The sequence below is a fragment of the Equus asinus genome, chromosome 4, assembly GCF_041296235.1.
Source record: "Equus asinus isolate D_3611 breed Donkey chromosome 4, EquAss-T2T_v2, whole genome shotgun sequence".
In the NCBI taxonomy this organism is placed as follows: Eukaryota; Metazoa; Chordata; class Mammalia; order Perissodactyla; family Equidae; genus Equus; species Equus asinus.
The window spans coordinates 71,527,561-71,554,196 of record NC_091793.1 but is presented as its reverse complement, the minus strand read 5'-3'; the positions used below and the strand labels follow the sequence as shown (position 1 = coordinate 71,554,196).

Here is a 26,636-nt window from a genome sequence, read left to right as displayed (position 1 = left end):
TCAAATATTTTTATTAGTTTCATTTTTTTTAAACTTTGAATTATGGGAATCGCAAACATACAATGTATACAGAAGAGTACAATGAACCCTCCATGTCACCATCACCCGGCCTGAACAAACTATCCACTCACACTCAATCTCTTTCCTCACCTATAGGTTTCATTTTCACATTTAAGTCACTAATCCAATGGGTATTTATTTGGGCATAAAGAAAAGGATATGGATTCAAGTTAACTGTTTTCCAGATGTCCACCAGTTGTCCCAATACCATTTATTGAATCCTCCATATTTTCTCCATAGAGTTGAAATGCCATATTTACTACACACTAAATTCCCATATATATTTGGGTCTATGTTTGGACTTTTAATTCTGTGCCACTGAACTAACAGTTCACATGACAGTACCACACTATTTTTAATTACTAAAGTTTTATAGTATGTCTCATAGATGCTAGGACTAGTCACTCTCATTCTCTTCTTTTTCCTGACTATTCTTCATTATTTATTTTTTGCATATTAGTTTTATAACCAACTCTCCTTAGTTTATATTCATATGTATATATACACAATTCTGGTTATTCTTTTATTGAGGTAGCATTAAATTTGCAAATTACCTAAAATAGAACTGACATTTTCATGCTGCTGCATGTTCCCATCCAAAATATCCTAAGCATTTCCATTTTTAAGTCCTTCAATCACATGTTTTATTTTTTGTCTAATTGAGGTAGAATATCACACAAATAAAATGCACAGATCTTAAGAGTTCATTTGATGAGTCTGGACAACTGAATATCTTCACTAGCATTTCAAAATTTTCTTATTAAAGATATTGCACATTTCCTATAAGGTTATTCCAGGGTATGATTGTTTCCTTTCATAAACTTTTAACAAGTATAGCTATCTGGTTTCCAAACTCATAAAATAGCAGATAGAAATTAGAGTTTTTATTTCAAATCATTTTAATAGGAATTATTCTGACTCTACAAATAGCCTACTGATTACAATCCATAATATACACACAAAGACATTTTCTTGATAACCATAAATCATATTATGGTAATTATTTGCCCTATACTGTTGACTCATTCATTCAACAAACACTGGGCTCATAGTCTAAACAGGAGGCTCTGGTGGGAAGGTATCCAGACAGCCTTTTTATCATGATGACGGGAAGAAATTTCTGTAGACACCTGATAATTGTAATTAAGAAAGTCTGTAAACCTAGAAAATTGGGGAAATGGGGAAAATGCCTTTTGTGAACAAGTTCTTTAAGACACAGGATTTCTTTGGAAGTCTCTCTCTTTGGCTGAGGAAGGAGATTAAAATTACAGCTGGATTGGAAAAGTGACAGGCTAGGCCAGTGATGCTTATAGGCCCTGCACACAGGGAACAGAATGCAGATGGCGAAAGTAGAAAAATATGTGAGAGCTGGACAAGGCGCAAATGAGCACATGTAGGTGAAGTTTTTCTGAAGTTTTAGAATTGTATCAGTAAAAATACTTTTCTTTATAAAAGTTGAAGAGGAAACTTGAAGAATCATTCCCAAGATACCTAGTCTGTACTTAACCAGAATGGTTATGGTTAGATAAAAGTTTATAAGGCAGATTCCAGAAACATTCTAAGTGACTTAATTTGTTTTCGGAACCCCTCCTTAAATAAATACATTGTTCAACTGGAAAAATAAGCCCTAATTTTATAACTCTAACATACCAGGATGGAACGTGTTTTAAATATAAGAAACAATTCTAATATATTTCCAACTATAGGACGAAAACTTACTGATTTTTAAAAATGTCATAAAATTGATTATTTGAATATTATGAACTAGATCTTCATTAGGATAAATAATCTACTAATTATTCCTTTTAGGAAACATGAGCATATGAACAAGCCCAACAATGTAAAAATGCAACAATGAATTGAGAATGACAGACACACTCTATTTGACAACCTTTTCAAAGAGCACATTGTTTCATTTTAGCTTTATTTTATATTTATATACATTTTCCCCCCTCTACAATAAGACCAAGCTTCTTATTCCCCACAGTTTAGAGACAAGGTTGTAAACACTTCTGGTCCGCAAAAGACAAAGTGTATGGAGTCTGGTCAGATACAGTGGAGGGACCTCTAGCATCCACACGAAGTGCAGACTCCACACCACAGCCTCAGACACACGTGAGCACTAAATGTAAGGCATCTGACGATGGACATTGTCAAATTTGTATATACAATCCTTGGTATAAAACAACGAAGTTACTGGGAAGAAGCAGCCTTGCCAACGCCTCAATTTCAGCCCAGTGAAACTGATTTTGGAATTCTGGCCTCCAGAACTATAAGAGAATAAACATGGGCTGTTTCAAGCTACAGGAAAAAAACAATTTTTTTAAGTTACTAATTCACAGTCAACAGACATACCCTCACGCCTGTTTCTTGTAATCCCTGGTATACATTTATTTGAAAGCTGATTGAGTTTATGGAGGGCATCTATGACTAGAGAAGAGAATGAAATTAAGTGAATTCATAAATAAACACTTCATTCAAAAATTGTATGGAACCATCCCTATGAATGAGGCATTGTGCTAGGTATTGGAGACGGGAAGACTAAGATACGGTCCCTTGTCCTTGAGTAGTTTGTATAATAGAGTAAGATTACTGCTTTAATGAGGAGTCTATACAAGATCACTGAGATTCAAGAAGAAAAGACCACTCTAGTATGTCTGTCTGAGAAGCTGACCTTTGATTGTGGCTTCACAAAAACATTACTCTCAGAAAGCAAGAAGACAGAAATGTAAACACATGATAAACACATAAACAAACAGTTCTCTTTGGGACAAGATGACATTAGAATTGCAGGCCATGCCCTCTGTGGAACTAGGAGGTTTCTTACCAAGAGCCACAGTGCTGGGCCTTCTCTTACACACACAAAGAGTCCAGCCAGAACAAGAAGATTTTTTTATCTGCTTTTGGCTCTTTTCTTCTGGTACAGAATTAAGAAAATCAAAGAGAGTGGATTGCCAGGTAATAAGTGGCTTCCTTTACATGTAACCTGAATGTACTTTACAAGTTTTATGTTTATTTTATGTTAAATATTTGTTTGATATATAACATGTATGCTTTTTTTTAAATTAACACTTTATTAAAGGATCTATTACTAACAGATATGACTCAGAATTTTTTCTTTAATGGAAAAAGAAGGCTGTAGAAAGGGTACCTACGAAATAAAAAATGCTATTATAATGGAAAATACTTTAGAAGTACATGTGTTTATTCATTTATCCACTAAGTCAACCAACATTGATTACTTGCTATGTTCCAGATACTGTACATATGAAACATACCTTTGATTTATGTGCTTGATGAATAATCTTTAGTTTATCTGAAAGAAAAAAACAAGATGTCTTTTTACAAAGATTATTCTAAAACTTCATTTCAAATAATTAGTGAGATGGGGGCGTGGCTATGAAATTGAGAAATTTAAGTCCCTGCCTTATGACCAGGTTCACTTAGGAATCTAGTATACAGTAAAAGAAAAACTACTTTTGCATATCATTAAAATTAAAGATAACTGTATAAAGATATTTAAGGCCTTCGTCTCTGACACACAATTGTGTAGGTGCCATAACCTGAAGTCAACTCAGCACATTTCCCCTCAGAACAGAAGACAAGTGAACCACATTACACTGCCCTGTCTTTTGGAGTTCCCACAGGCTGTGATTAGCAAATAATGTAAAAAATGTCTTAGGGGCTGGCCCCGTGGCCGAGTGGTTAAGTTCGCAGGCTCCGCTGCAGGCGGCCCAGTGTTTCATTGGTTCGAATCCTGGGCGCGGACATGGCACTGCTCATCAAACCACGCTGAGGCAGCGTCCCACATGCCATAACTAGAAGGACCCACAACGAAGAATATACAACTATGTACCGGGGGGCTTTGGGGAGAAAAAGGAAAAAATAAAAAAAAAAAATTTTTAAATGTCTTAAATTCAGGCAGATATTAACAAAAGCAGTTCAAAACTCTACTAATTTCTCAATAGTTACACTGACAGGAGATCAAATGATCAAAATGACAAGTTGTTACTACTCTCAGAATTCAAACACTATCAAGGATCACTGGTAATCTGGGCAAGAATCCCCAAATCTGCCTGCTGGTTTTCAAATAGTGCACCAGCTCACACCGTCCGATCTGCGTTACTAGTCAGTCCCTCCTTCACTCCTCAATCTGTTTATCTTGAAGTCAGGCTAACTGTGCTTTTCTGGTCAGTAATTTCTCCACGTTGGGTAAAATTCTAACTCTGCAACAATCAGGTCTTAGTTACATAATAGACAGAATATTCAACAGGTTGAAATTCAGAAAGCTTCCAAATCTTCACTCAGTTTTACTTAATCATTTAATTAACATATTATGACTACATGTATTATTATATCTGAATAAACTCTTAACCTTCAACTAAAATTCATTTCTATCAATCATGCCGTTAGCTTCAGTGAGGAATTCTAAGAGTGAAATGAAATGAAAGGATCTATTTAAACAACAGACCTTGATTCAACTATGCTCTAACAATACAGAAGAACAGGGCACCTATCCCAGTTAAGAACTAGCACTCTGAATTACCCATTATTTTAGATAGTCAACTTTCCATCATCCACTGTAATTTTTAAGTAAGGTCAGCCTAATCCTAGGACTATAACTATGCATTGTTAAGAAATAAAAATAAATCTAACCTAAGTGAAATAGGCATGTTAGGAACATAAATATGCTACAATTACTACTAAAAATAAGCTTACAATGTACACAAGAAAATAAACAAAAGTGACTTTTGTATTACCTATCATTCCGACTGACCTTTACATTCATTTTCTCATTATAAATAGATACTAGTTTATGATTGGAGACAAGTTAGAGAAGCCAATAGTAGGGTGTTTTTTAACAAAAAGACTTTGCTTAAAGTCTGTTAGAGTCAACCTGCAAAATGTAGTTTGACCCTACCAAATGTTAATCCTGTTCTATATATATTGCTAATGAGTCTTGAAATTAGAAATACCTTTGCTCTAAAAGGTTCTGCAACCCCACAATAAGATGGGCACATTTTTTGGCAGAAGAAGAAATGCTTTGAACAGAAATTTTCACCCAATTTTTCTCTCCAACAGAAACTGGGAAGAGGGTAAGAAAAGAGAAATGATAAGCTAGCCAAATGATAAGCTAGCAAAAGGTGTGGTATTAACGCCCCTTTCTTTGTTCAATAATCTCTTTCACTTGTTTTTACTTCTTTAAAAAAAACTTCATTATTAACAGAAACAACATCTGTGGGTATTGTTTCCTTAATGCAAATTCCTTGAGGAAAGTAACCTCATAAAAATAAAAATATCATCTTACATTGGTGTAGTGTTTAACGTGTTCACACACGCATTGTTTAATCTAATCTTACACAGCCTTATGAAACGAATAGGATTAAGAGCCTCGCACCACACAACACACACACAATGCATAGGTGATAAGGATTTAAAAATAAGACAGCCTCCCACACAGTCTGGTCAGAGTAAATCAGTAATAGACGTAGACACCAATTAACTGCGAGGAGGGGCTCTGAGAAATCTCAGACTCCAGGTGGCCTGCCCAAGAGAGCCAGCCCGCTACCCCAGGGCACAGAGACAGCAACTAGCAAAACTGAATTTTGACTTGGTACCCTTCCCACCCCTCAACAGTCGTGTGCTGTGTTCCCACAGAGCAGGGACCACTACCAAAGGACAAAACACCTCAGCCTTTCTTGTTGAACACAAAGCAGAAGATTATTAAAGAGCCAAACACAGAGTCACTTGAAGTCCAAACCCACTGGTTCTCAAATTTCTTCACAGATAAATGTATTCATTTTTTCTGTCAATTCATCTGAATAGTATAGAAATACTAGGAGAAAAAGGTGTTAATAAGTTGGAATAATATAAAAGGTACATTACTGCCAAGACGATTAGCAGTCAGATATTCTGGTGCTTTCATGATCTAAAACTTATCTTTCAAAATAGGTTACAAGGAACATAAGGTTGAATACACAAACACACCATGCCAAAAGGCAAACCATTTGTAACTATTTTAATTGGAAATGGCATCTGTAGGTTGATTCAAGTTTAAGGTTCTGTTTCAAGTCATTATACTTTGAAAGCCATAAAGCCAAAATTGAGAAGTTTCACATTTACTTAATCATGCTTTTAATTCCTTTCTCTTATTCAATATTTAGTATGTAAATTCTTTAAGTCCAATAAAGCAAAGTACTTTTCACTCAGCGCCTTCAGCTTCTGCTTGACTACCCCTGATGACCTCACAATTAGGCTCTGGATATTAAAATGCATACACACGGGGAAGACTGTGATTTCAAAGTATTTCAGGTCATAAGTTGCTCTACCAAACGGGAACAGAATTAAAAGCCACTCCAAAAGACGATCTACGGTAAGGTAATAAAAAATTTATACCTTAGAATGTCTGCACCAATTAACAGAAATATTTGTTAAGTGCATGATAATTCTCAAGGGAAGTCTCAGTTTGCTGAGTGTCACTATGCTGAAGGTTAGTAACTATACCATCTTTATAACAAATAATGAAACCTAGCTTCTTGCCTTGTTAAGTACATTTTATTTTATTTTATTTCCTTTTTCTCCCCAAAGCCCCCCGGTACATAGTTGTATATTTTAGTTGTCGGTCCTTCCAGTTGTGGCATGTGGGACGCCACCTCAGCGTGGTCTGATGAACGGTGCCATGTCTGCGCCCAGGATTCGAACCAACGAAACACTGGGCCGCCTGCAGCGGAGAGCACAAACTTAACCACTCGGCCACGGGGCCAGCCCCCTTATTAGTACATTTTAAAATCAACAATTGCAACATATAAAATTACTATATAACGTGCTCAAGTTACTGGCATTTAAATGTTAAATCTCTTCTTTCAATTCCTAGTCTTTAATCATTTCTCCTTTTCTGATTACCTGGCAAAGAAATTCATTTTAGACACAGTTTGCCAAATATGCTGTTCCTCACCAATAGGCCACTTCTCTACACTATTACAATTTACTTTAACGATAGACTACAATTCTTATATTTCTACATAAACTTCCATATTGGATTTTATTTACAGGTAGTAAACTCATTTTGAAAACCAAATTTAAATTCAAATCAACATAAAAGTAATGTGAAATTATATTAATATATGTCTTAAAAGAATAAGAAAAATTGGTTACCATATTTATAATTTCTGAATGGTGGTGGCAGGCTGGTCCTTAAAGGGATATCTATAAGAGAAAGGTTATTTTTATTACAAAATATTCAAATAGACACTCGTAGTATATGCATAGTCTTTTGGTTCTGTTATACCTGCAGACTAAGCTGCTTTGAAAAAACTGATGAGACACAAAATGCAGCTAACATGCCATCAAATCCAAGGGACATCTAAAACAACGGAACCGCTGATAAGATGTGGAGCTGCTACGAGCTCAACCAAGAATTCAGGAACACTATTAAATGATTCGGCATTTTATTAAATACATTAGCATCTATATACACTTGAAACAGAGCACACATGTGTGAGACACTCTTTTCTACACAGCTGTTGTTCGTTTAGCATATGAACCTGAGAACCCTTTGAGGGTGTTTGGGTCAGTAGTGGAAACCAATGATCTAGAACCATCTTATCACTCTTACCAAAATTCAGATAACCTACAATGTGACTACTCTAACTCAGCAAAGAAAACAAAACAAAATCAGAGTAAATATTCTCTTTAAAACAGTGTTCCAAATACCAGTATTAGCTTTAATTAATAATATCTGATGCCACAAGCCTTACAGAGGGCAATTTGGTAATATATATCAAAATTACATATACCCTTTGACCTAACAATTCCTCTTGGAGAATTTATCATAGAGATATACCTTGCAAACTCTTGTGTGTATGTGTGAAAGGCCATACGTACAAGGGTACTGCCTGTAAAATTACTTGCAATAGCAAATGCTTAGAAAACCCCAAATGTCCTTCAGCGGGGGTACTTGTTAAATAAACTATAATATGCCCAAACAAGGAAACATATTTTCCAACTGTAAAACAACCAAAAAGAGGAGGAGGAATCTCTCTACTAATACGCTAAGATCTTTAAGACTTGTCAAGGGTAAAGAAGGCAGAAAGCAGAACATTGTTTTTAGTAAGCTACCTTTTGAGTAAAAAGGGGGAAAAACAAGAACCTATGTTTGCACTTGCTTATACTTTCATGGGAGGAAACAGGGTGCCCTGGTCAGACAGAGAGCCGAAGTAGGAGGGAGACTTTTCACTGTATTCCTCCTTATATTTTGATTTTAAAACCACACGACTGTGTTATCTATTGAATTCAGGGAGAAGAAACCCACACAGCTGAACTAGGAAACGTGTTTTTTTAAATACATTTGCTTTTTAGAGGTCAAATATACACCAAAATTAAAATATAACTTATTCATTTATGTTACAAGCATTTCAAGTGCCTACTATCCAGGGACAGGGTAAATAAGAAGGTACCAGGACAAGGCCCCACTCTTGACAGCGCACGCTCGTGCGTGCTCCCGTGTGAATCCTGTAACAAGGTGTGTTCACAGCCAGGGCTGAGGTCTTAGAGTGTGGTTCTCACCTGCTGCACATTAGAATCACCCAGCCCAGTACTAGTAGATCAGACTCGCAGCAGACTCGTGCCAGGCATAAATGTTTAAACACAAAACAAAAACCTCCTGAGATGATGCTCAGACAAACAATTCACGGGGAGCCAGCCAGGTGACATAAGTGAGTGAGTGAGGCAGGTCAAACGGGAGGGGGCTGTGAGATCTGAGAGTATGCACCCCATTAAAGGGGCTGCTGCCGCTCAGTTCTAATTGGTCACCTAAAGATTTAAATATAAATGCTGAAAAGTCTGGGGGTTTGGTGAAATTTTCTGACTTTTAAAACACCACACGCCAAAGGAAACCTCTCTGGAGTGCAGATCTGCCAGCCCAAACCCCAAGTGAAACCTCTGGCTTAGGTTTACCAGGGCACGTTCATTTGATCCTTTTTGTTTCTCATTCACTTATGAAAGATGGGCCAAAAAAGTATTAATTAAACATCAGAAAGGAGAATTAAATCCGTTTAACTTATTGCCATTTATATTTCCTAAACCAGACATGGAAAGCCCCTGAAGAGAGGCGTGAGGTGAAGATGGCTCCATGAAGCTGCTATCATTTAGAGATGCCTACAGTCGAAGAAATCAAATCACTGTCTTAGGTTCAAGCTAGACTTCTGAGAGAAGAGATGATGACAGAGACCAACAAGAGCCCCTGTTCTCTCTCTTCCTTTAGATCTCAGCTCAAGTGTCCCCTCTGCAGAAAGGTCTCCCCCTGTACTGTTTCCTTCATAACATTTTTTACAATTATGGTTTTCTCTATTGATTCTGGTCTCTCTTCCCTACCAATTCATAAATTTCTTGAGATTAAGACACTATAGCTTGTCTTCCCAAAGCCTAGGACAGTGTCTGGCACATAATGGATTAATAAATACTGGTTCCACGAGGGCAGGGACCACAGCCTATTTTCTTCATTGTGTTGCCAATACCTGAAAGAGTGCCTAGCACATGGCAGGGACTCAGAAATATTCATGAATGAATACATATAATTTAACCCCTTCCGTCAGCAGTTAAGAACACTGAAGTCCCAAGAAGGCAATCGGTGAGCCCAGCGTCAAGAGCTGGGACTGGAATCCAGCACTCCTGACTCGCACTCTGCAGCACTGAGAAGGGCAGGACTAAAGCAGCTGGATCAGACATTAAACATGTTATCGTGAGATGAGAGCTTTAGTGGAAATACAAATAAAAATGCTTGAAGAGGAAGAGAAAAAGAACGAACACCTCCTAATGAAAAAGGTCATTTCCCATTTTGCACTACTACAAATAAGGCTATGAGCACGCATACGTGGACACACACTTTCACCTAGAAGTGGAACAGCTGGATTGGACGGTGTGCATGTATTTAACTCTCCAAGAAATTGCCAAACCATCTTTCAAAGTGGTACCTTTTCACATTCCCACTAGAAACATACAAGAGTTCCACTTCTTCCACATCCCAGCCAAAATTTGGTTTTTAATTAATAAAACTTTTCAAGTTTAGCCATTTTAGTGAGCGTATTTTGCTCTCATTATGGTTTTAATTTGCATTTCACCAAAAGCTAGTGATGACGAGTCTCATTGAATGTGTTTATTTGCCATCCATATATCTTCCCTGGTGAAGTATCTGTTCAAATCTTTTGCCCACTTTTTAATTGGGTTGTATGTCATTATTGAGTTGTAAGAGTTTGGGTTTTTGAAGTCATTATTCTAGAATCAAGTCCCTTGTTGGATATATGTTTTACAATATTTTCTCCAAGTCTATAGTTTGCCTTTTTATTTTCTTAACAGTATATTTTGAAAAGCAAAAGTTTTTAATTTTAATGAAGTCCTACTAATTTTTTTTCTTTTATGGTTGGTGCTCATTGTGCTGTATTTAAGAAAATTTTACCAAAATAAAAGTCTCTAAGATTTTCTCCTATGTTTTCTTTCAGAAGTTTTCTAGTTCCAGCTTTCACATTTGGGACTTGACCAATTTTGAGTTATTTTTTTATACGGTAGGAGGCAAGAGTTGAGGTTCATTTATTTGCATCTAATTGGTCCAGCATCATTTTTGGAAAGATCACCTCTTCCCCCAAAAATGCCTTGGCCAAAAATCAATGGAACACATATGTCTAGGTGTATTTCTGGGCTGTTTTCGACTAATATATATGTCAACTTCTATATCAATACCACACACGCTAACTTGATTGGTGTAGCTTTATAGTAGTAAGACATGAAATCAGATAGTATAATTCCTCCAACATTTTTCCTTCTTTTTGTGAGTTATTTGGGCTATAGGTCTTTTGACTTTCCTTATAAATTTTAGGATAAGTTAGAATAACTTACTTCTAAACTTTAGAAATAAGTTTTATATTAACCTGAAGGGGAAAAAGAAAAAGCCTGCTGAGATTTTGATTGGGATGGAATCTAGACATCATTTTAAGGCAACATGGCATGTTAATATTGAGTTTTCTAATCCATGAACACAGTATATTTCTCCATTTATTCAGTATTTTTAAAAGTTCCTCTCAGTGACGTTTTTGAGTTTTCAATGCAAAAGTCTTAAACATCTATCAAATGTATCCCGTTTCATATTTTTGAAGTGATTATTAATTTTTTTGTTTCTAACTGTATATTGCTAATAACACAATTGATTTTAGTATATTGATCTTGTATCCTATAACCTTGCTAAGCTCAGCTTATTACTTCTAATAGTGTTTTTACAGATTCCATCGGATTGTCTACATAATCATGTCATCTGTGAATAATGACGGCTTTACTTCCTCCTTTCTAATACGGATGCCTTTCATTTCTTTTTTTTGCCTTAATGAAGTGACTAGAAGCTCCAGCACAATGTTGAATAGAAGTGATCCTGAGCAGACATCCCTGCCCGGTTCCTAATCTTAGGAGGAAAGCACAGTCTTTCACCATTAAATATGATGTTGGGTGTTAGGTTTTCATAATAATCCTTAATCAAGTAGAGAAAGTTCTCTTCCATTCCTAGTTTGCCAAGAGTTTCCAACAGGAGTGGATGCTGGATTTTGTCTTCATCTATTGAAATAATCATATGGTTTTCCCTTCTTAAACTATTAATGAATTACACTGCCTTGAATGGTAAACCATCCTGGTATTCCCAGGATAACCCACATGGTCATGACCTATTATTCCTTTTTAGATATTGTTGGATTTGATTTGATAAAATTTGGTTAAGAACTTTTACATCTCTGTGTAGGAAGGAGACTGGTCAGTAGCTTTGTCTTTCTTCTAAGTACTTTCTCTGGTTTTGGTATCAGGGTAGAGATGATCTCAGCGGGAGCTGATAAATATTCCTTCCTCTTTAATTTTCTGGAAGAGTTTCTGTAGAATTGGGATTATTACTTCCTCAAATGTATGGCAGAATTTACTAATGAAGCCATCTGGGACTGCAGTTTTCTTTGTTGAAATGTATTTTAATTAAGTTCATTTTAAAATACAGAATTATTCAGGTTATCTGTTTCTTCTTTAGTGAGTATTGGTAGTTTGGGGCTTTCAAGGAATTTGTCTGCTTACCTGGGATAACATATTTATGGCTTCACGTCATTCAAAATATTCCTTTATTATTCTTTTAACATCTATAGAGAATCTGTAGTGATGTAACAACTCTTACTCCTGATACCGATAACTTGTGTCTTCTCTTTTTTTTGTCCTGACCAGTCCGGCAGGGGTTTATCAATTTTACTAACCTCAAAGAATGAGCAGCTTTGGCTGTTATTGATTTTTTCTATGGCTTTTCTATTTTCTGGTGTGATCTTTATTATTACTTTTATTCTACTTACTTTGGGGTTAATTTGCTGTTCTTTTCCTAGTTTCTTAACATAAAGGCTGAAATCATTGATTTGGGACCTCTTCTCTTTTTTACTTTAGGCATTTTTAGTACCACAGATTTTCCTCTAAGTACTGTTTTACCTGCCTCCCACAAATTTTGAAAAGTTGTGTATTCACTTTTCATTCAGTTCAAAACACTTTCCCTTTTGATCTCTGCTTTTACCCGTAGCTTATTTAGAAGTGTGTTATTTTGTTTCCAAATATTTGGGGATTTTCCAGAGATACTTCTGTTACTGATTTCTAATCCACTGTGGTAAAAAAAATAAAAAATACATGATTTGAATTCTTTTAAATGTATCAAGACTTGTTTTATGGCTCCGAATATGGTCTCTTGGTAAATGTTTTACGTGCACTCGAATGTGTATTCTTCTGTCCAGCAGAGTGTTCTCTAAATGTCAATTTGGTCAATTTACATTGACGGTGTTGTTCAAGTTTTCTACATCCTTACTGATTTTCTGTCTACTTGTTCCATCAATTATTGAGAGAAGTGTGTTAAAATCTCCCATAATAATTACAGATTCATCTATTTCTCCTTGTAGTTTTATCAGCTTTACTTCATGTAGTTTGAAGCTTTGTTGTTATGTGCATAAATATTTAGAATCACTGTGTCCTTTTGATTAATTGATGACTTTATCATTATAAAATGATCTTTATCCCTAGCAATAAATTTCTTATTCTGAAATCTACTTTATCTGATATTAATATAGTCAGTTCAGCTTTCTTTAGATTAGTATTAGCATGGTATAACTTTTTCATCCTATTACCTTTAACTGTTTTTTATCTTTAAAGTGTATTTCTTGTAGGCAACATATAAATGGGACTTCCTCTTATCTATTTGTCTTTTAATTGGGGTGTTTAGACCATTTACTTTTCTTTTCTTCTTTTTTTTTTTTTTTGGTGAGGAAGATTGGCCCTAAGCTAACATCTCTTGCCAATATTCTTTTTTTTCCTCCCCAAAGCCCCAGAACATAGTTTATATATCCTAGTTGTAGGTCATTCTAGTTCTTCTACATAGGATGCCACCACAGCATGGCTTGATGGGTGCTGTGTAGGTCCATGCCCAGGATCTAAACTGGCGAACCCTGGGCTATGGAAGCGGAGTGCACAAACTTAACCACTCGGCCACAGGGCCAGCCCCTAGACCATTTACATTTAATGTGATTATTGATATGGTTGGGTTTAAATCTACCACTTTGTCATTTGTTTTTCATTTATCCATCTGTTCTATATATCCTCTTTTCCCTTCTTTTCGGTTGACTACTTGACAATTTCTTATGATTCCATTTTCTCTCTTTTGTCGGCTTATTGTCTGTAGCCTTTAGGGTGTGTGTATGAGAGAGACTGTGTGTGTGGTTGCTTTAAGGTCTGTAGTGAACAGCTTTGTAAGTCTGCCTCTCAGTGATACTCTAACACTTCACATACAGTGAAAGAAACCTACACCAGCAAGCTTCCGTTTCTCCCCTCCTGGCCTTTGTGCTATTGCTGTCCTATATTTTCCATAAACCCACAACACACTTATTTTTTTAAATGGTCAAATAGCTTTTTAAAAATATTTTTAAAATAAAAAAAAAGTTTTATATTTCCCCATGTTTAGCATTCCCAGCACTCTTCACGTCTTCGTGTGCTTCCAGATTTCCACCCGGTATCATTTTCCTTCAGTTGGAAGAAGGTCTCCTGGCAATGGGCTCTTTCAGCTTTCGTATGTCTGAAAAAGTCTGTATTTTGCCTTCATTTCTAAAAGATGGGACTAGAATCCTAGGTTAACTTTTTTCTTTCAATACTTTAAAGATGTTATTCCACTATCTTCTGGCATGCGTTGATTCCGATGAGAAGTCTGTTGTCATTTTCATCTTTGTTCTTCTCTCTGTAACGTGTCCTCTTCTCTCTGGCTGTTTTTAAGATTTTCTCTTTATTCCCAGTTGTAAGCAATTCCATTATGGTATGCTTTGATGTAGCTTTCTTCATGTTTCTCTTGCCTGAGATTTGTTGAACTGCTGGATATGTGAGTTTATAGTTTTCATCACATTTGTAAAAATTTCAACCATTATTTCTTCAGGGATGTCTTCTGTCCTCCCATCCCAGCGCCTCTCCTCATGGCCTCCAATTACATGTATATTTGGCTAGTGGAAGTTGCTCCATACTTCCCTGCGCTCTGTTTATTTTTCTTTCAGTCCTTTTCCTCTCCACACTTTATTTCAGATTGTTTTTGTTGCCATGTTTTCAAGTTTAGTAATCTTTTCTTCTGCCCCATCTGATCTGCATGTTAATCCTATCCAGTGTATACCCATCTCAGACATTGTATTTTTCATTTCTAGTTCAATTTGGGTCTTTTAAAAAAGTATCTTCCATCTCTAACACGTTCAATCTTTCTCTACCTGCTTGAACATTTGCAATACAGTTATAACAACTATTTTAATTGTCCTTGTCTACTAATTCTATCATCTGTAGCATTTCTGGGTTGGTTTCAATTGATTGATTTCTCTCCTAATTACAGGTCATATTTTCTTGCTTCTTTGCATGCCTGGTAAGTTCTGATTTGATGCAAGGCATTGTAAATTTTATCTTGTTGTGTGCTAGATATTTTTATATTCCTACAAACATCCTCAGCTTTGTTAAATTACTTGGAAATAGAACCTTTTGAGTCTTGCTTTTGAGCTTTGTTAGGTAAAGAATTTAGGGTTAATTTCACCCTAGTATTGCAGAAACACCCTTCTAGACACTCTACCCAACAACCTGTGAATTACAAGGTTTCCATTCTGGCTGGTGTGAATAAAAACTATCCCGAAGCCTGTATGAGCTCTGAGCATTTTGCTTTCTGCTACCTTCTGATGGTTCTTTACCTGGCCTCCAGTAGTTTCCTTACACACTTGTGCTGATCATATTCTACTGAAGACTCACGTCTCCAAATCTTCAAGACACTGAAGATCTTCAGAGCCCTCTCTTTGTACAGCTCTCTCGATTCCAGTTCTCTGCCCTATGAACTCTCCAGGCTCCGCTCAAGACTGCCAGCTCTGACTCCTAAAACCGTGGAACTCCCCAGGCTCTGCCTGATTCCTACTCCCTGCTCTGTGGCCTACAGACTCTCTCCAGGCAGTAAGGTGGCACAATTGTAGGGGTCATCTTGTTTGTTTCCCTTATCCTGGGAACCACTGTCTTGTGCTGCCTGATGTCCAATATTTGCAAAAGATTGTTTCATGTATTTTGCATAGTTTTTTAGTTGTTTCAGGTAGAAGTCCAGTCCCTGCTATTCCCCCTTGGCAAAAAGCAAAAGTCTATAGCAAATCTATTATATTCTGGAAATTATTTCCCACTTTGCACAGAGCTTTCCTTTCATTTTATGTTTCTCCATCTTTGAACTTAACTGTGGGACCTAATGAACTTTCACAGAAGAATTCAGGATTGCAGCATTCGGCAAAAACCAATTTAATATTCTATTATTGGAAAGTTCACAAGAAGGTAACCACTAACTTTACTCATTCATTCAGGTCTCTGTAAAAGGCATCCATAGAAAAATTAATGATTAGAAAAATAAGGCAACTTAATAAATATACTGTTGGCAATTAGGATGCCACAAAGGAGTCTGAAATGTTAAAACACACATTTCAATATAAAAATCAATAAAGTCTGGAAAATTATTAAATATCAATGGGCAATAAAATAATTCTTCACCTCATAATAAAGGCTCTAAAAATAGAAGGGGTACAATTTACAGCTTATTTTTAGATGCTGGGTCTACACTTGAAGACTTTTAGGAAAGCACAAATACCTAAGAGAAAAAAAGAAATTGACTCATTCAATGACTAATCTGTGTGGTCAATACCACCAAAGACCTGACATTAATCAGAACAACCTGCCAACATAATAACCTGATAAGAGGTCATGTCAGATATTACAGTCAGATTCCAAGGTTAAGCTATATCAAGATGCTTTTTACTTTAATTATGAAATAATCTAAACATAAAAAAGTATGAAGAACATAAAATTCATTTAACTCACCAACCAAATGAACAAATGTTAACATATTGTCATAACTGCTTCAGATCATTTACTATTTTCTTATTAAATAAAACAACATGGATACAGTTGAGCTCTCTGTCTTTCTCTAGTCCCATTACCCCCCCGCCTAGAGGTAACCACTAACCATCCTCAAATGTGTATACCCTCTTTGTTGTTACACTCTCATTCCAGAAGTCGCAGCCACAGAAAATAGATATTATTTTGTGTTTTAAATTTGCAGAGTTACGTATTTTAAACTGAAGAATCTACAGTACATTTTGTAGTACAAACAACAGAGCAGTGCCTCAACACTGTGTTGAAGGAATAGTCCCTTTGTGATAAGGTGAGAATGTGCTACTGCAAAATTATCCTGTTCCTTTTTGTAAAAGAGGGGTACCAGGGGAGTGCTTCTTTACAGAAGAATCCAGATAATAAATGTAGAAGGAATCATAGAGGAAGAAAAATTCCAATTTTGCAACACGAATGATTCAGGTAAAAATCATCAATAAATGCTAAAACCATTGAAAACAAGATACACAAATGGTCTCAATGTTTATCGCGCATACATTACTTATTAATTAGAAAGATACTTTTACAGCAGAGAAATCTGGTGGATGGTGCCTTAACCAAATGACTTAAATCTACATTACCAATAATGGAACAAAGTGACACCATGTGCTTCCTGATATGATGTACTGAGGAGGCATCCCCTCCATCAGGAGTCAGCACACTATCTTTGTAAAGGTCAGCTAGTAAACATTTCAGGCTTTATGAGCCATACAGCCTCTGTCACGACTATGTAACTCTGCCATTGAAGCGCAAAAGCACTACATATGATATGTATACAAGTGGTGTGGCTGTATTCCAGTAGACTTTATTTACAAAACAGGTGGCAGGTCAGATTAGCCCACAGGTCGTAGATTGTTGACCTGCAACCTACACGGTATTCCTGCCAAAATGTTTAACCTGAATCCAATTATGAGAAAACAACCAGACCAACCCAGATTGTAGGACACTCTATAAAACCCTGACCTAGATTTTTCTTTAAAAAATCACTACAATAAAAGATGAAAGACAAAAGAAGGTGGGAGACTGTTCCAGATTACAGGAGACTAAGAAGACTGACTTACCTTGAAAAGACACAGAGGAACCTTAAGTGCATGTTTCTAAGTGAAGAAGCCAGTCTGAAAAGGCTACATATTGTGTGATTCCAATTATACAATGTTCTGGAAAAGGCAAAACTATAGAGACAGTAAAGAGGTCAGTGGTTGCCAGGGGATGGGGCGGGGGATGAAGAGGTGGTGCACAGGGAATTTTTAGGGCAGTGAAACTATTCTGTACAACACTGTAATGATCGTGACATGACATTATTCATTTGTCAAAACTCACAGAACTTTACAGCACGAAGAATGAACCTTAGTATATGCAGCGCCAAAAACAAAAACAAATGTTTAGAAGAACAGGGTATCCCAGGAAAGAGTGCAGGTGGTGACAAGAGAATCTAGCTGTATTACAGATGTACGAAACCACCTCACTGAAGAGGGGAGAAGAACAGGTGCTGACCTAAATGACATTGGCACTGAATAGGTTTTGTAAAACTAAGGCAAAAGGAACTGCACAAAAGCACTGTCCTCTAGTTAGTATCTAACTAGTATCTAGTTGCTTCCCACAAGGTACAGATTAACAACTCTGATACTGCTACACGGACAGTCATGCACCGCATAACAACGTTTCGGTCCACAACAGGCCACATATGGTACTAATCTTATGGGACAGTCCTGTAAGATTACTATCATATAGCCTAGGTGTGTAGTAGGCTATACCATCTAGGTTTGTGTAAGTATATTCTGTGATGTTCAAACAATAATGAAATCACCTAACGATGCATTTCTCAGAACATATCGCATTGTTGAGCAACACAGGACTGTATATTGGAATCAAACAAGTAAATGGATGGCAGATGATGGAAGCCAGGTTGCTCACTGTCGGAGTGGGAATGTATAGACCAGCAAGGGAGAAAACTAGAATGATCCATGTGGTAACGGATTAGAGTTGGAAACATCAGTGAGAACTCATGTTTAACATATATATATACACATGGTAATACAAAAATATTTATGGATGTGGGTATATACACGGGTTGATACATTTCTTTGCTTTGTCAGCTGAGAGAGCCTAAAAGAAATGACACCCTAGTAGTAACGAGCTCACCTAGCACCCAGAAATTGGTTTCTAATACCATTCACCAATAAAATAAACCAGGGCTCCTTGGAGAAATGGCTAATTCTAGAACTGAGACAGGAAATATACAAGATGAGCCCAGAGCATCTTATAGCACCATAAAGTAAGAAAGTGCTCAACACACACACACACCCACATACACAGACACACAGACAGATGATATATGCCAAAGAGGCACAGAAATCAACCAAAAGAGTTCCCAATGGCCAAATCTAGAACAAGTGAACAACAATATAAATAAAATCTCCGATGCAGAAGAAGTCCAAAGAAATGATGTAGATACTCCACCCTAAAGGAGGGGGGTACATAATTCCCCGCTCCTTAACTGTGAACTGTTCGTAGTAACTTCCCTCCAAAGAGTATAGTATGAAAAGGGAGACAAAAAAGAGTAACTTTACAGTGGAGAAACCTAACACTACTTCAAGCCAAATGATTAAGGTCGGCATCAACAATCATAAATCATGTACAAAGTATGTACCCTTGATATGATGTAATAAAAGTGACACTTTATCTTTGTGATCTTCCTCTCAAACACCTACAACCCAAGTCTAATCATGAGAAAAGCATCACATAAATTCCAATAGAGGCACATCCTACAATAGGCCTAATATTCCTCAAAACTGTCAAAGTCATCAAATAGGGAAAATCTTAGAAACTGTCACAGACCACAGGAGAAGGAGATATGACAACTAAATGTAATGTGGTATCCTAGAAGGGATCCTGGAACAGAAAAAAGACATTTGGTAAAAACTAAGGAAATCTGAATAAATTATGGACTTTAGTTAATAATGCATCAATATTGGTTCATTAATTGCAACAAATGTAGCACATAATGTAAGATGCTAATAATAGGGGAAACGGTGGAGGGGAGCATTAGATATAAAGATAAAAAAGATACAAAGAAAATATTTCTAACTATTCTAGCATTCACCCAACAGAATAGACTGCTTTACAAAGAAACGTATCACCAGGAATTCCCGGGTATAAAGAAGGAATTCTGAATTGGAATGTTGGACAAAACCTCCATAGCTTTCTTCTTTTTCATAGGTGAAATGATTTTACATTCAGAGGCAAGATCTGAAGTATTACAAAGTATTGAAATGCTTCCAAATCAAAGAAGAATTAAAATGTCTTATATTATCTCGACAACTGGTTTGTATACTGGTCTAAATCTAGAAAATCATCTATATAAGGTAGTATATATATAGGGTACCTCTGTGATGAGAATATCTGATTAACATCCATTCAATTTTAACAATAGGTTTATTTCATTTATTTATCATATTTATATATAATCTTGTATATTTATTATATTTATAAATATATGAGTTTACTATATTTGTACATGTTTAGGTTTTAATGGCATGATGTTGTGGTATAGTGATTCTCAATGGAGAATGAATCAAATTTAACCAAAGTTTCTTGGCTGAGGGAGAAACACGATTATGGCAGGTGACTAGGTTAAGCTATGGGTGGTAAAAAGAGACTACGATCTGGGGCTGGCCCCGTGGCCGAGTGGTTAAGTTCGCGCGCTCCGCTGCAGGCGGCCCAGTGTTTCGTTGGTTCAAATCCTGGGCGCGGACATGGCACTGCTCATCGGACCACGCTGGGGCGGCGTCCCACATGCCACGGCTGGAGGGACCCACAACGAGGAATATACAGCTGTGTGCCGGGGGGCTTTGGGGAGAAAAAGGGAAAAAATAAAATCTTTAAAAAAAGAAGAGACTATGATAAGAAAAGAACAATTAGACAGGCAAGAAGGCATCTAAAATAACCCCCAAAGATCATTCATCACAATGACCATTTCTGTCTATGTCCAAAATTCACCATGCTACAATGTCAAACCATCCTTCTAACTTTCAGTGTTGAAAACACTAGAGCAAGATGAACTGAATTCAAAGGCCCTTTTGACACTGAGTGAATCCGTTTATTTCAGAGACCCTACTTAAGCAAGTGAGGCCGTAGAGAAGAACAAAGAGGCAATCAAGTGTGGTGTTTAAGAGTACACATCAGGGGCCAGCCCCGTGGCCAAGTGGTTAAGTTCACACGCTCCACTTCAGCGCCCCAGGGTTTCGCCAGCTCGAATCCTGGGCAAGGACACGGCACTGCTCATCATGCCATGCTGAGGCGGCATCCCACGTGTCACAACTAGAAGGATCCACAACTAAAAATACAAAACTATGTACCGGGGGGCTTTGGGAGAATAAAATCTTTGGGAAAAATAAAATCTTTAAAAAGAAAAAAAAAAAAAGGAGTACATATCATGTGGTTAAACTGCCTGGGTTGAACTGCAGTTTTGTCCTTTATTAGCCAAGTCATCTCAGGCAAGTTTCTTAACCTCTCTGTTCCTTAGTTCTTCATCTGTAAAATGTGGATAATAACAGGTCATAATTTAGAGGGATGCTGTGAGGATGAAATGAGATAATCTGGTTCTTAGCACAGTACCCGACACATAGTAATGTTCGCTATTATTATTAATATTACTTCGAAAATTCCTCTGTAATAAACTATTTGGTCTTTGTTGCGTACACAATTCATAAAAGGTAAATATGAATTCACCTTCATTCACCAACCTTTCAGAGTTCCACAGTACCTCAAATTAGATGACAAAGATAGGCTTGGGCACAGAGCCCAGAACTCTAAAAAGTCTGTACCCCAAAAGCTCACCTTTATGTCAGTGGAACACATTTCCCACGTGTACAATGGAAACGAGTAGTGCTTATATTATTACTGACACAGGTGAAGGGTGTGAGCAGGCAGGGCTGAGCATCTAGCTGGGATCCATACCACTGCTCCAATGGGGAGGGCACTCCACGGTACCCGGGAAGAAAAGGACTCATGGGGGCAGGGGACAATACATCTCCCCCCCCCAACCGTAGCCGCTTGAAGATTGCATCTGATTCTCAAGGACTTTAGGAAGAGCCTATGCTGCACTGTACCGAGGACGTCACAGCACTTACTGTAGCTACACTAAGAAACACTGTAACTCATAATACACACGAAGGTTTTAAAATAAAAATGTAGGGATTTGTTTTTATTTCCAAATTTGAATATGCTTTTGTGATATCCTTTCAAAAGCAGGACACTCTGTAATTGGTGATATCTTAGGACCAGCTCTCAATCTCCCAACAATTAAGGACACAGCAATAAAAACAGATACTCTGCGTGTAAGCCTATAGTTACTGTAAGGAATAATTATGTTCACATGAGACCTTGTATAGTCACCACCAAGTAGACTGACTTGTCTGTCTTCTCTATGGGTCGAGAGACCTCGCCTACTCCTTGCTCAGGTAATACTGAGCAGTAAAACTACCCAAAATTAGAGAAGACAAAAGGTGAGGGAGAAGAGTTTAGAAAATTTACAAAGTCAATCAGGAAGTAAAATGTCAAGAATTCACTACATTTTAAAAAGCTAGCTATACACACTTACATTGTACATCTACACACCAAGATCTTGGTTTCTCAATACCACTCTCCAGTAAGGGAATCTGAGCTCCTCAGAGAAATGGCTGATCCCAGGGCTCGGGCAGGGAAAGACCAGGACAAGTCTGGAACATCTTGTTGTACCGAAAAGGAGGTCCTCAAAGAATGAAGGACACATGTTAAAAGGACACAAGCCAGATTGAAGGGGCTACCACTGGCCAAAATGGGGCTGACTGGAGCATCAAAATAAATAATGATAGTAAAGAATTATAATCCTTTGAATAAAGTAAGAACCCATGAGCCCACAGTGATATAAACAAATGATTAAATTTAATTAAATAATTAAATAAATTGCTTACTGTAGAAAAACAACTAACAGAAAAATTTCATCATTGCAATAAGGATAATCACCATTTGCCAATCATCATCATCATAACTGATTCAGGCAAGAATCATCAAAGAGGTACTAGGTCACAATAATGGCTGCCACCAATACCTCGGTCTCCGGGGAGCTCTCACCTCTCAGCGAAATTCACCCAGCCCCTACCAGGGGCTGCACTGGAGAACTTAGAAGCCTAGAGGAAAGAGCTAGTTTTCCTCCCTACTTCAGTAACCAGGTAACAAGTCGTCAACAGTAGCCAAGAAGGAGGAAGTTACTAGAAGGTTGTTTTTCAGAGCTATGTCAGGAAGAGATACCAGCATCAACCAGCAGGAACCAGATTGAGCCCCACTGCAAGGGCAGTCCCTGCACAGATGACCTGAAGATGATCAGAAAATGCCCTTTTCCTCATCTTAATACTATAATCTCCACCCAAAGAGGACCCTAGGCCTTATTAGCATAACACACAATGTGCGTGAGAGTGCGTGTTTTCAGACTGTGCCTGCACCAGCTAACACCCACTCTACCTGTGATGACAAACCTTCTCTTTTAAATATTCATTCCCCATCTGAAATAAAAGGACCTGCTTCCCGTGTTTCTGGAGAACCACGACTCTGGAAATGATTCTGCATGGTCTCCTATTTGCTGCAAATATACTTTGCTTTGTGTGACCAAAAAAAAAAAAAAAATCATCAAAGAATGCTAAACTAGTGGGTGAAAGTTTGAGAAGTAACAGGATATTCATATAGTCTCAATATACACTCCTACAAGTTACTTTTCAATTACAACTAAAATTTACAGTGGAGAAACCTGGCAGACACTCCCTTAACCAACTGATCAAATTTACCCTCGCCAGTAGTGGGGCTAGTCGACAGCACATACCTCCTGATGTGACGCACTGAGAAGTCAGCATCATGTCTATGATTGCTCTGCCAGAAAGCATAACCTAAATCTGATGGTGAGAAAACATCAGAAAAACCCAACGGAGAAGCATTCTACAAAATAATTAGCCTGTACTATTAAAAACTGCCAACGTGATGAAATACAATAAAAGAGTCCAGATTAAAGAAATTAATTTCAGATTAAAGAAACTGAATATAACATATGACCTTGGATTTTCTTTAGTCATAAAAGACCTTATTGGGACAATTAAAATCTCAATGAGGTCTGTAAATTAGATAATAGTACTGTTTCAATGTTAAGTTCCTGATTTTCATCATTGTACTGTGATTATATAAGAGAATTCCTTATTTAGGGAATACACCCTGAAAATATTTAGAGGTAGAGGGGAATCATCATGTCAGTAACATACTTCTAAATGGTTCAGAAAGTAAAAAATGGGAGGCGGGGGTAAGGAGAGGAAAAGAAGAAACAGGGAAGAGAAGGAGGGAGAAGGAGAGTGGAGGAGGGGATAAAACAAATGGAACAAAATGGTGACATTTGGGGAATCTGTGTAAAGAGCACCCAGGAATTCTTTTGTTTGTTTCTGCAACTTCTCTGTGTCTGAAATTATAGGATCAAAGTAAAAAAAATTAACTTGGATATAAAGTGATAAATCTGACAAAACTCATGGAACTGTACACTACGATCTATACATTATACCATACATAAATTACACTTCAATTAAAATAATAAAAGCTTATTCTACATGTTTCATCAAATGTTGATGATCGGGACACTTCAATAATTAAGAACAGAGGTCAAGGGGGTTGGGGAGATAAGACTGATGATATTTAAGGGTATAACCTTGTAACCAGGACTAAAATAGCCATAGAGATTTAATGCACAGTTTATTGAACATGGATAGTAATATTGTACTATGAGTATGTAATATAAATATCCTTACAATGGCAACCATATCATAAATGAAATAAAATGCATATACAGGTATCAAAGTAACACAATGTAAACCTTAAATTTATACAATGTTACATGTCAAATTTATCCAATTTTTTTAAAAAAAACAAAAAACAGAGGTTAGAAACCCATCAAGGACTTATCAAAATGAAGACTAACTTCATGCCTACCGTATTTTAAGCTCAAAATGGTAACTACCACCAGTTAGTCTGGCTGTCATTTCTGTGACCGCAATGACCAACAGCTCTCATGATTTCCTGGCTGTACAGACAGAGGCCTGCCACCTCCCTGCCACAGGACTCACGAGGCCCCCTCTGTGCTCCGCTGGGTACCACAATTAGCTACACTACACTCCCTCATTAATCAACCTCCAAATACATAAGCCCGTGACAAGCAAACACAGACCTTACAATTTTTTAACTAAAAAAAACAAAGGAGAAGCCAAACATGATGGCAACAATCCCTGATGAGAGCGCACACATTGCGAAATGAGCCTTGGCAAGATACTTCTGCTGATGCCAAGGCTCAGAACAGGAACTAGCCTAGCATCCGCTTAAAACCTAGACTGATATCTTTCAAAGTATTTTTAAAAGATTACAGTCAATGTTATAGTCAACAATTTTTTCAAAATACTAATAAAACAAAATGACTAAGATGTCTCATACCTTGCTTTAGAAATACTATAAACTCCTTTACAGTTTGATCCAAATTAACTCCATGATACACTACAGGTCTGAAATTGCGATGCTCGAATGAACGAATGAGGCGAACTGTAACGGTCACTTCGGAAGCCATGTGAAGAAACTCCTGTGGCAAGGGACATGAAAACAGTCTAAATGACATTAACTCACAATTATCTACGAGCCTGCATTTACCTCATCAGCGCTCTGGCAAGCAGCCCATCTCTCCCACACTGTACGGTTACTGACAGTCCGCAAACCTAGGCCAGATTCCCGGGCATCCACAAGGTTCCCAACGTTACTTCCACCTATTCACTGTGATCCCAGACAGCTTTGTCACAGTCACTGATGTTCTGACTGGCAGAAAATTGACAGGGCACAGGAGAGGAACACAAGTGACATGGGGGGCGGGCTGCCAAACACAGACTCATGGCATATACCTGACCGCTCTGGATCTGCCAGGCCAGTGGTCTCCTCACCTGGCCCTAGATGAATTATGTTTATATTAGAGTCAACTATCCAACGGGTCGAAGTGTAATCTCACAAATGCTGTGAAATTTCAGGATTGATTTAACTATATGCCATGGTATTATCCATCTTTCATCCCATTGTTTACTTCGAGCATGTTTATTTCATCCTAAAACTATGTACTAGTCCTATGTGCCAGGGGTTAATATTTACCTCCATTAATTCTATCAGCAAATCATGAGGTAGTATATTCATTTTAAGGATGATGAAACAAACTCGGAGAGATTGTACAAATTGCCCAAGGTTGTCAAGCTGACAAATAATGGAGCCAGGATTTAAGCATCAATTTAATTCCAAAGCCAAAGCTCTGTCACCTCCAGAAAATCACCCCAAATTATTTCCTCCAAAAAAATCTACAAAGTTGCCACTGTTTTAAAGATACAATTATGGTACATTTCTATCTGGTAGTAACTACTTTATGCTACTTTCAACTTTGCATACAACTTTCGGCCATAATATACAATAAGTACTAGGAAAAAATTCCTGTAATACTAGTAAACATAAGATGTCCAACTTTACTAGTAATCAGAGAAATTCAAAATAACAACGAGACAGATCACTCACCAAACTGACAAATTAAAAGTCTGACAATATCTAGTGTTGGCAAGTATAGAACAACAAGAATTTAATCAGTGAAGGTGGGCATCCAAACAGGTACTACTTTTGGAGACAATCTGCAAATATTTGGTAAAGATCCACATACCTGTTGATCCAGCAACTTCAATCATAGGTAGGTACCCTGGGGAATTTCTCACATATGTGCACAGGGAGAACTGCAAAAGAACATTAATAGTAACATTTTTAATTGTAAAAACTGGAAAGAACTAAATGTCCATCAACAGGAGAACGGATAAGTAAGTGATGGCATACTCATACAATGACTAGTACAAGCAGCCAGAATGAATGGACTCGAACTATGCCCACCAACGTGGAAGAATCGCAGAAACATTACAGTGAAGGAACAAAAGCAAGCTGCCAAAGGATCAGAGCACACTATCAATTATACAAAGTTCAAAAGGGTAGCTTTTACTATTTTTAAAAAGAGATTTCATTGTTATCTCGGA

The 26,636-nt window shown here is 37.2% G+C and overlaps 1 protein-coding gene across 14 annotated transcripts in view; it reads right to left on the bottom strand.

Annotated features, from left to right (window-relative positions):
• The window catches only part of C4H2orf76 (chromosome 4 C2orf76 homolog), a 128,920-nt gene that overhangs the window by 70,640 nt on the left and 31,644 nt on the right, over positions 1-26,636 (bottom strand). For 11 of the 14 annotated variants that reach the window (XR_011502770.1, XR_006527011.2, XM_070507535.1 and 8 more), the window contains exons 2-5: positions 26,276-26,345; positions 25,030-25,171; positions 7,216-7,266; positions 3,339-3,376 (exon numbers count right to left, since the gene is read on the bottom strand). Coding sequence is in view for 12 of the 14 variants with exons in the window: in XM_070507535.1 (XP_070363636.1) it covers positions 3,339-3,376; positions 7,216-7,266; positions 25,030-25,159 (219 nt within the window). In the remaining 2 variants the exon portion in view is untranslated. The remainder of the gene's footprint in view (positions 1-3,338; positions 3,377-7,215; positions 7,267-25,029; positions 25,172-26,275; positions 26,346-26,636) is intronic. The other 3 variants (XM_070507534.1, XM_070507537.1, XM_044769093.2) reach the window with 1 other exon arrangement.